Raw genomic sequence first — 12,096 nt, forward strand, 5'->3', positions numbered from 1 at the left:
CTTCCAAAGATGAAAAGCACAACACCACTCATTTTCTGAAATGCTATTGAAATACTCCATCATGGAAACTTTGATTTCATCCTGTGTGTTAAACTTGTAACCTCTCAAATGCTTTTATGAGATTAAAAAAATAGCCAAAAGTCACACATTGCCAAATCTGGTGAATATGGTGGATGTTCAAAGATTCTGATATTATTAGTTTGAAAGAAATCAACACACTGTTTGGCAGTCTGTGATAATGCAAAATAGACTTTGAATTTTCAGTGTCTAGAATTCTAGGAAGACAAACTGTAGTGTACCAATAACCTGTTACTGTCTTCTGTTTTTCAACCTTAATTGCTTTCACCAGACCAGTGCTATGGAAAAACAGGAAATGTGACTTTTTTATTGTTCTCTGCCTTTTCACAGTTGTTGGAATTGGATCATCTTTATGGATCCATTCTTGATGTCTGGGACAGTCATAAAGTGGAACTTTTTAGAGAAGCACTTTGTAAAATGATTTACTATGATTTTTGGGCTGAACTGAATGACAGACTGTTATGAACAATTGAAATTGACTTTTGAGGATGATCCTTTATTATTGTGTTCAGGTGGTAGAAAGAATTTCAGAGGGGTTGTACTTCCTTCCACAATAAACCATGTGAAGGGCAACCACAAACAGCGGTGACTCCTGAAAATTAACTGCTGCCCAATGTATGATTGCAGAAAAGCAACTTCTGAAAAAAGCAAAAATTAACTTCTGAAGTATAATTTTTTATTGTTTTTATATTTTTCAATATATTTATTTTGTTTGTATAAAATAAAAAAATAATTTTTAACGATACAGTAGTCTTTGTTAGGCTTAACATCGACGAAAATTCAACGCAAAGTGACACACAACGGAGAAAAATGTCAAGATGGGATAAATTAATACTTTTTCTCGTACATAATCGGTTATCCGAAACATCAATCTTCCGAACAACCCCAGTCCCCAATTGATTCGGATAATCGACGCTCTACTGTAATTACCAAATAAAAACTTTGTTTTATTTTTCCAAAACTCATTAAGAACTGAATTTCTCAATGATTTAGACAACAAATATATTTTTATAGAGGATTCCAATACATTATTTCTTATTGGCATTGCAATAATCTCTACAGTTGTCTGATAAAATCAAGACCAAATTATGTAAATACTGTGTTTTGTTTATTTGTTATTTCTTGTTTTTTGTATTGTTATTGAGTTTATATGTAGTATTTTATAGAATATATATTTATACAGTTTCACTTTTTGTGCAGCTTGGCCTATATGGCACTTGTGCAAAAAAAGAAAACTTCAACTAGCTAACTAACTAACCAAATTATGTAAAGAAACAATAGCAAGTCCAAACTGGGAAGTATGAAAAATGTTTGTGTTATGAGATACTGATTTAATAGTTCTAATAGTAAGCATTTATTCATTGAGATGGATAATACATAAACTTATTTATTTTAAATTTAATAAAATCAGATTTATATATTGGTGATAAAATATCCAGGATGGTAAATATATAATCAAAATTTACAAGAAACCCTTCATAATACAAAAAAAAAAAAATGATATCTTGTTGATTCATCCTTTTCATACATATCAGAAACACAAGAAGTCACATAGTGGAGTTGACCTTTATTTTGAGGCTCTTCTATCCTTCAATATGTAAAACTTGTTAAAAAGTGCCCCGTAGGATGGCACAACAAAGTCACTCTGCCATGTGATTTTGAGATGTGTGAAGAGAACAGTTATGAAGCCTAAAAAATCCAACATAAAAACTGATGTCATTTATTAACATTTACATGCTGGGTTTTTTGTTGTTTAATTTAAGTTGATTTGCCAAACTTTTTTCACAGCAGGCCAGATAACTAAGAGAATGACGAGCACAGGCCGCATAACCATTTTGTTCAATACAGTACACTGAACACACAAAAAATAAAGAAAACAAACATATTTATTTACCAATACACAAACACGACCGCTGCAGCATTCTCATAATCTCTTTTCTTTGAAACTTTCATTGCCCAGGGGCACTTTTTAACAAGTTTACACAAAAAATACTCTGATATCCAAAGTTGCATGAAGTTGCCAAATTTTTTATTTCACTGATTTTCTCAAAAAATTATATTATTGTCAAATTCAAAAATCAGATTGAACCACTTCTGACATTTTTACTTACACTTATTTTTATTTTTTCTATATAGTAAGTTTATCTACAAACTATGATATTTCTATATAAATAATTACATTTTACTTCATTTGTGGCACAGTGCGGCGGCAGGCCGGATAAACTGACCTCGCCAGCCAGATCCATCCTGCAGGCCGTAGTTTGATGATCCCTTATTTATGTATATCCAGATGTTTGGGTTGTTGAGTTTAATTACATATTTGAATTTTTATAGAATGCAGGACAATTCATGAGGCATGCTAAAAGAAGAAAACTTTGTGTTGAGGATATTAACAGGACTTTGAGATGGAATGATGTTGAAGTGAGTTTAATTCTATTCTTTACTTTTCTATTTTACTTTAGTAGATTAATAAATTTTTTTCTTTAGCTATTATATGGATATGGTAGCTCAGAACCTCTACCAATGAAATTTATTAAAGAGGCTGATGTCTTTTCTGTTGAAGAAAATGAAGTTAATTTAGTTAATTTAGCAACGACTAATACTACTGCAGAACAGCCTGGAGAGATTGGTGTGAAAGGTTATTGAATTTTTAATTTTTTAACCACTGATACAAAATCATATATGTATCATAAATATAGTTAAAAGCATCATTGTAATTTATTTCTAATTAGAGAAAATTTCAAAAATAAGGACAATGGAAGAGCTTTACTAATTTTGATTCATAAAACTCCATATTTTTATGAAGTTTTTTATTATTTAANAGACTATCGTAACGTTCGTGGTAGTGCACGTTTTGTTGCCAAAAACGAGCGTGGTATTAATTAAAATTTATTTACTGTATTACTATTGTTGTAGGGAAAAATAATGTGTGTTTTTTAAGTAAACAATAAAAAAAATGTATTTGATAAACAGATCTATCGCTGTATAGGGATTTATCGTTATATTGACAATTATTACACCGAGATTTGATTGTATTTGCAAGACCTTATTAGTAGACTTGTATAACTTAAACATTTTTTAATACATTACTCACATATGAAGCTTTAAGCTTTGTGTGAATTTATGATTTAAAAATCATGTAAATCTTAATTATACTCATGATAATAAGTAACATGGAAAACTAATTCATTATTCTTTTCATACTTATTTACTACTACTAACAATTATTATTTGAATAATTATGCTAGAAATATGAATTTTGTTTAAATTTTCTTCTGATTAAATGATAAAAGTACAGTACATTATATATGTTTCTTTTCCTTCAGTATCAGGTAGTTTTCTGTGAGAAGGCTTATTCATAAATAAAATCATTAATAAAATGATATTAATTTGTTTTTATTGTCTTAAAAATGTTTTAAAAATGGGTTAGGTTTGATTCTTGATGATCTTCATTTGAGTATTGTACTTTCCTTGAATCTTAGAAGATTAGGCATAAATCTTTTTGCAAAATAAAATTGGCATGCCAAATTATTGCATTGGTTTACTTTTGCATGGTAGTCATAAAGGATTGCTGATTCCTGATCCAAAATATTTCAAAATTATTTGAAAATTCATATGCTAAAAGGACATAATTTTCAAAAGAATTTTTATAACATTGTGATTTTGACTAAATTGTGAGAAATGATAGAACACTTTGAGGTACTGTACAGTACATGTAATACTAGAATATTAGAATTTTTGACTCAGTGGAAATTAAGTAAAAATAAAAAGTGATTTTTTTTAATACCGTGTCTGTGGAGAATTTTTTATTTTCAAAGATTTATTTGAATCCTTTCAATCTAGGTAATAAAATGAAAATCAGATAATGAAATAAAGACAATTAGTTTCTGAGATAGGTGAAGACATATGCCTGCAAGAGGAAGTAAAAAATTTGGAGTTTGAAAAGTTCTAGAACAGGGATGTCCAACCTTTTTGTTTCTCTGAGCCACATTGGAAGAAGTCATGGAGTTTTGGGCCACAAGTATATTTTGACCCACATGTCTAGATTATAGTAATAAGTATTAAACTTTATTACGAAATTTACGGTTATTTTAAAAAATTACTTCTACAGACACTTTCAGTTTTTACTTAGAAATAGATAAATTCATTTATTATAAAGGAGATAAACAAAAATTTATTTGAAAAACACAAATATTTGTTTTATTTGGGTCTCTAATTAATAAAAAATGATGAAACACCATTTTAAAGTGCATTTTTATTCAAATAATATATTTATAAATAAGATGTAGCCCAAAAAGTAGCCAATGCGCCAAATGATATTTTTATACGAAACTAAGAAAGGGTAGCCAAATTTGGTGCAAAGTAGCCAAATCTTGCAACGCTTTAAGGAATACTAAACAAAGCTGGATTTAGGACTCAAAGGAGTACAGACTCAAATTTGGGGAAAGGAGAGAAAGGCCAAAAGATAAAAAATAGTGAGAAAGATTGGAAAATTAAGGGTCAATATTTGCATAACAGAAGGTCTATTTAACCTTTCTCACTACTTTTTATCTTTTAGCCTTTTTTCTCCTTTCCCCGAATTTGAGTCTATACTCCTTTGAGTCATAACTCCAGCTTTATTTAGTATATCTTCCTCATTCACACATTTCCAAGTATTTGAAAATATTTCCTTTCCACTCAAAAATAAATTATGTATAAAGGTTTATGGCTTTTTGAAACTTCTTTTTTGAGTTTATGCTGTTGAAATAAATAAATAAATAAATTTGTTGGTTTTGTTTGAGTCGCATTGGAACTTGCCTTGAGCCACATGCGGCCCGCGGGCCTCGGGTTGGACACCCGTTCTAGAATGTACTGTACTGTACTACATGGTTGTAAAACTTAAGTTTAAGTTTTAATACTTCTAATAATTCTTTTATTAATATTTTTAATGTTATGTCTGATAATGAAAATTCCCTTTGAACAAATTTTTTGTAATTCATTATAACTTCTCAATAAATTTTCAATTGAAAATCAACTGAGGTTAATTCAATTTTCTCTCCTATAAACTAAAAACTCTTTATTTTCAACATTGAATTCACCATATGCTCTTGCAGGCTCTTCCTCATGTATCTCAAAAACACCTACTAATTGTCTTTATTTCATTAACTAATTTTCATTTTATTATCTAGGTTGGAAGGGGTTCAAATAAACATTTGAAAATAAAAAATTCTTCATATACATAATGTTAAAGAAAATTACTTTCTATTTTTTATTTGATTCCCAACAAGTGAAAAATTCTAACATTTTAATACTATATGCACCTCAAAGTGTTCTTATTTTTCACGATTTAGTTAAAATCTATCTCATAATGTTATAAGTATCCTTATGAAATGATGTCCTGTCTGCATTTTATAAGTCAATGGCTAACATAGGCTATGTTGAATGGAAAATATGTAATTAAGTCTAATGTAAAAAAGAACATCAGAATTATTAGTAACACATTTCATTTAATATATTTTGGTCAATAACAATCTGTTCAGTTTATCTATTCTAGAAAAATTAGATTATAAATTGTTATTATAAAATGTATTTAAAAATAAGCTGATAGAAACAATACACACTTATTTATATATTTTAAATTTAACGGTGCTTATTTCAGCATATTGGCTGGCAGTTGAAGGTGTCTCAAAATGTGGATTATCCCAAAATTCAAGTAAGAAAAATATCTATATTTTTCAAAAAAGAATTCTATTCAGGCTGTGTTTTTCTTCTTAAAAAATTTTATTTAAAAATTAAGTTTTATTATTTGAAAATTGTTTAACAAATTAAAGTATTTAAAATGTTATTAAGCCAAATTCCAAATTATTAGTAAAAATGATTGTATTTCCTCAATTCTATGACATTTTTTTTTTAAATCCATCTTTGTCTGAAGTAGAGATGCATCTTAGAATTGACAGAATCTTACATTTGCAGTTGAAAATAACAGTCAGCAGTCATTGTAGTGACCATGCTGGGCATTATGAACTAATAATAGAAATATTGCTGAGTATATTGCTCAATGCTCACATCAATTCAAATGAGTTTTGCTGATAATGAGCATTTAATTTAAGCTTTTTCTTAACATTTAAAATGACTTTATGATGCTGCATTAAAAATGAATAGTAATTGTTTTAATACTGCATTAGAAGAACATGGAAATAGAACTGCCAAACATTGTTTGTTTCATGATATTTCTATTCATATTTAACTTGTTACTTAACTACTTTTATTAAGTTTTGTTGTTATTTTATTTATTTATTTAAATAGCATCCTGGATGTTATTCCTGATGCAGGAACATAATACAAAAAATAACTGTAGGTAGAGACAACATTGCTTTAATCAAATATAATCCAATATGAACTAATTACAGAATTAAACTTAACAACATTAATATTCAATTACAATTAAATACATTTAAACTTATAATTAAAAAAAAATCCGGCAATGAGTTGGATAATTTTTCCAGCAAAAAAAGTTAAAATTGTATGAAGTGCCATCTGTTAGAAGATTTTATTTTAAAATATTTTTTATATTAATAATTATAAAAAAATGGCAAAAGCTTAATTTTGAGGGTATAGATGAGTTTTATACAGGGTCCATACAGACCTGGAAAGTCAGGAAATAAAATTTTTAGCAGAATAAGTTGGGGAATTGCAAATACCATAGAATCAATCTGTCACACTCTCTCCTTTTTGTTCTGAACACGTCTTTAAATTGAGTTCAATATAGGGAGGTCTATGAAAACTTAAGCGACTAAAAGAATAGCAAGATTTGTCATGCTTATATCTCAAACTAAAAATGATAACTTAACAATTTAAATTTTGTTGGATAGAAGGTTTGAGTTCATATTTAAAATGGTGGGAGTGGAGTGTGTGCATCTGTGCAGGAGAGAGGTAGCAATTGCCTGTAAACATCAAAAACAGTGATGCAGTACATTGTTTGGGCAGTGAAACTTTGAATCACAAAGATACAGGACATTGAAATTGGTGTTGATTTGTATTAGAATGGCAAGATACACAAGAATATTTAGCAATAATAACCAATAAAATAGAATTTGTAAAGTTATAAGCTGATAAGTGTGTGGGTTGAAGAAAATTTTCATAATATGGAAGAAATTGCAAAGGAAATATGAACAGTAATGTAAGAAATGTATATCATTAGAAAGAAAAATTTTAAAGGAATCAGAAAAGCCCGGAATGACTAATGCCGAACAATGCAGATTGTGTAGAGAGTATAAGAAAATAATGTGTCAACTTCGACAACATTTCAAGTACACTACCTCTTGAACTGATGGATATTTACTTGGAATGTGATAACCACTAAGACTTTATTTGTTTACATCTTATCCTTCTGATAACACAAAGATGGATTCACGCGTTAAACAATTGCGATTGTGTCTTGTACATAACCCTTCCAATTTTTTTTTACTTGTGCAATGTTTGGTTAACTCATTGCAGTCGGTTGATGCTGTCAGAAGGCAAACTGTCAGTTGGCTTAACGATATTGTGTACAGGACATTTTAGAATGTGTGATGGACTTTGCACAATTTGTGTTTTTATTCATTATATTCTTTGCTTCTGGCCACATACAGTATGTGGAGATAATAATCCTGTCAATTATGACAGATTGATGATTTGTGATATGTCTTCTCTCTAACTGCAAATTTTTATCTTCAGATGGCTTGTGGAATTTCAGAAGTATACCAAAATATCGCCATAAATTTAAAATCAGGTTTTCAAAAACACCATCTACAATGACTTGCTTTTCTGCCAAAACTCTGCCACTCTCACTATAAGTTTCAGGGGGGATGGTAAGAAATGTAATGACCTTAATGGGTTCAGGCTGGAGCAAAAATAGCATTCAATAAGCATTTTCTTCTATGTAAATTATTTTGAATTTACCTCCTCCTCACTTTAAGAAAATTTGATTTTACAACACAACACAAATCTTTTTCTTATTTAAATAAAATTTACAAATTAATTTAAATTAAATCATAAAATTTTTTATATGACGTAGCTAATTATGTAATCAATTTTACATGAAGTTTTTCATTTTTTGTAAGTGAATAATGTTTTTTTATAAAAAATTTATATAATTTGTGTACAAATTGGGCTTAAATAGACTTGGCCACATATTACATAATGGAAAGGGAAATGCAGAGATGTCAATAAGTCAGGAAATAATGTTATAATTGGTCAGGGAATGTCAAGGAATCACAGTTGAAATTACCTGTATGGAACCCTGCTTTTAAAAAAATTGTAAATGCTAATAACAATAAAATCATTAAATTCAATTCCACTCAAGATATGACACCTGACCTCATCTCTCCCCTCATCTCCAAAATTTCAATACAACCAAAACACAAGTGTATAATTATAAATTAGACAACAGCTCCACCTAATCAGAAAATAAAAGCATAAAACAGAATAATTTATAACAATCATATTTATTACCTACAATTCTTTTTAATAGTTTTTCAGTCAAAACTTCTACTAAAAAATCTCTGTTGTAAATCAACTACTAGTTTACAGTGAATAATAAATAAAAGATATCTAAGCAGGAATCATTTTTACAAATTCTAGATGATACTTTTTTGTAATTTGGTAAAAAGATATAATATTGCATCTGACAAAAAGAAATACTAGCATAAAAAGTTCAACTTTAGACAGATTTCCCCCAAGTTTTGTTGCTAACAAATTTTTACCTCCTTAAAAAACCTTAAAATTTGATTTCAAGCTTATAATGTCTTTGCATTGAGGTAGTATGATTTAAATCATCATCATCAAAAAATGTTAATAATTGGGCAACTCTATCTTTGATGAGAAACTGATTTAATTATTAATATAATATCATAGAAGTATAAAATTCATTGGTAACAATATAGTTAAGAACTCATTAATTTAATTATTTATTAAACATATTTATAATTACTGTTTAAAAATTGTAAGTAATTAAGTTTGGAATAACTTTGTAACATTTCATTTAATATACCATTGAACTAAATCAATCTCTGTTTACGACAACTTGAAAAAATTAAAACTTCAGAAAACAATTAGTTAAATATTGATATTTTCTAAAATGTGTTTTTTGGTTATGTTATCAAGCTGAATGTGAGCAGACTTCAGTATGTTACCAGCAATTTTTTATTATTTTCCCTCCCTCCAATGGTAATTTTTAGGCATTTAATAAAATTAATGTATATATAATTTATATATATAACTATTTTTAAAATTGTGTAGTTTTTTGTGAAATTTAATTTAAGTGAATTTGAAAATTAGAATAATTTCATAAAACTAGCAGCTAAAAAAAAATTGTTACTAATGTTCATCAAAATTCTTTTATAATCTTAACAAGAATGCATACATCATGAAGTTAATTTTAAATCAATAACAGAAAAAGTTTCTAATACTTTCCACTAATTTAACTCAAATAAAATAAATTCATAACAAATTTAGCTATATTTATTTTGTAATTGAAGATAATGACTACATATTATATTTTAACTTTGATGTATGATTTGACAGTTAAATTCTAGGAATTAAATCTATTATAAGTGTATAAAAAGTCTATAGAATAAAATTTACCAGATCTATGACTGTTGACTTTACTTTCCTTCAGAAGCTCATTTTTATATTGTTCATTGTTTATGTGTAATATCAGAAATTTCATATTGTGCAAGTCATTACTTGTAAATTATAGCAAAGAGCAAATATTAAATTTTTCTGCAAGCTTAATCAATCTGTGATTGAAATTCATGAATTTATAAGACAAGTATATGATGACAACAATGTTCATTGTTACTAATGTGTTTTTGAAAGAATCTTGAAGACATTAGAACATAATAAAATAATGTAGAAAGTAATTTTTCTTTGAGATTAAGATGCATGATTAGTTCATTAACTATGTTAATTATTTTGTCTTGTACAATATATCTTTCATTTATATTACATGTGCATGTGTACTTATGTATTTATGTACAGTACATGTGGATGGGGAAGAATTTCATTTGAATACTTTCATTTCTGTGATGAATAATTAATCCTCCAAATGGTGTTCCTTATCTCTCACTGAGTTTGTGTGGTACTCATTTGATAAGCTTCTTGACTTTCCCTAACATGTTCAGTCAATCGTTTTTTGTCATCTAATGTCCAATATGTTCAACCTTTCCACAATTTACTGGACAGTCGGGCAAGATTCTAATTTGATGATGATCTTCACTTTTGATTTTTGAGATTTGTATTCCCAGAATGAAATTTTTTTGATCAATGCTTGGTGGCCTGCTCACTCACAGAACCTTCACCAAAAATTTTATTGGTATTTCGAGGTTTTTTGGCTCTTATGTTCCTGCCAACAGATAAAGTGGAATCTCTTAAACCTCACAATATAAATGAGATTACATTTTTAAATTCATATATTATATGTGTGCTCTTCTAATTACAAACATACAGCACTGTTCATGTGGAAAAAAGTTGAACTATGCAGCCGGAAAGGTTAAATTTTAAAAAATGGCTATTTCATTTGAAACAACCCAATATAAATACAGTAAGACCCCGCTTAACGCTGATTTGATATAACACCGTCTGCTCGAAGCCTAAAAAAAGCTCAAAATTTACGCTGATTTAAATTATTGCGGCATTTTATTGATTCATACATAATATGATTATTGATGAACACAAACCAATCAGAAAAAGGAGGCAAAAAAGTGTACTTTCTTTAAAGCTATGTTTGTTTGGTGCAATTTTAGAAAAAATATAACATCATGGATGCCATAGGAAATATAGACTTCACTTGGCAAGAATTAACTGATAAATGCACGGAGGATGTGTGGAAGAAGTTATGGCTGAAGGTATCCAAGAATTCTCAACGAGAAGAGTCTATTGCTGTATTGTTACGTTGATCAAACTCACCCTAATCGATACAGCAGGACTAGGAGATGTAGACGAACAGGATATTGAGGAGTTACTGCAGTGTAAGGAGGACGCCCTTGGGGGAGACACCACTGTGAGGATAGTCCCCTTTTTAAGGATGTGGTGTACCCGAACCTTAATTCGCACAGAGGTCGCCCTTAAGGTGAAAGGTTACGACCCTCGCTTTACCCGTGATCGGTCAGGATGACACGAGAAAGCCTTTTCAGTATGGGGGTAGTGGTTTGCTGGACACCAAGACTCACACAGAGACAGTTTTTCCACAATTTAACGCATTTATTGAACTAAAAATATGCTTACAAACGTAACACTGGTCGGTATCGTACCAAACGATGGAGTGTCCTTCCTGAAGGAATGTGAGTCACACAACAGTAAAGGGTTCTCCTGCGTAGGTCAGCGAAGATTTTTCTTTTCGGAGGCTGGAGGAGGAAGTGGGCCACGTAGCACAAGAATCACAGCGTCCACGGTGTTCCGGTGGAAGTTTATTCCTTACTTCGGAACTTGAAGAGTTTTACGATGGGAAGTTCGGTCCCTACTCTTCTGCCATACTTCGTTTTTAGCCTTTTAATCCCTGTAGTTCCGAGCTGTGTCGTCCAGACTATTTGCTCCCAACCTCCCTGTGTCCTTGGGATTTCGGGCTTTTATAATCTTTTTCTCCCTGAAATTTCGAGATTTTGGTTGGTCCGAAGGTTGGTCCCCTGCAATTCTATTGGTCCCTCGTCTGTTGCCAGGGATGCGATTCGGGCCGAGGGGTCATTGAATGTCCCCGTCCGGGCTGTTCCTCTTTGAAGTCAGGTCAAGCCCTTTCCCGGATGATGGTCCTGTAAATTTCACCTAATGTTTATTTTTCTGTCCTGGAGAGGAGGAAGCTGTCTCAGCTGTTGCCCCCTCCACAGGAGTGTCAGCAGGACTTGCTTTGAACTCTCTGTAAGGTAATCATCCAAAGTTTCTTCGACGGTCGATCCCTCACTCATTCTCACGATTGACGATTGCGGATCTGTCAATTAGGTCTGGAATGCGACAATTAAATCATCTCGCACCCCGTTCCTTGGTCACACCGGTCCTATTTACGTA

General features: G+C 30.2%; 1 protein-coding gene across 2 annotated transcripts in view; it reads left to right on the forward strand.

Annotated features, from left to right (window-relative positions):
• Window positions 1–12,096, forward strand: part of LOC111635825 (TAF6-like RNA polymerase II p300/CBP-associated factor-associated factor 65 kDa subunit 6L) — a 34,080-nt gene that overhangs the window by 15,533 nt on the left and 6,451 nt on the right. For both annotated transcript variants that reach the window (XM_023380927.1, XM_023380928.1), the window contains exons 2-4: window positions 2,413–2,499; window positions 2,566–2,716; window positions 5,717–5,770. In XM_023380927.1, the coding sequence (XP_023236695.1) occupies window positions 2,413–2,499; window positions 2,566–2,716; window positions 5,717–5,770 (292 nt within the window). The remainder of the gene's footprint in view (window positions 1–2,412; window positions 2,500–2,565; window positions 2,717–5,716; window positions 5,771–12,096) is intronic.

This window comes from Centruroides sculpturatus, unplaced genomic scaffold, assembly GCF_000671375.1.
Source record: "Centruroides sculpturatus isolate CEXI.00-Female unplaced genomic scaffold, Cexi_2.0 scaffold983, whole genome shotgun sequence".
Taxonomy (NCBI): Eukaryota; Metazoa; Arthropoda; class Arachnida; order Scorpiones; family Buthidae; genus Centruroides; species Centruroides sculpturatus.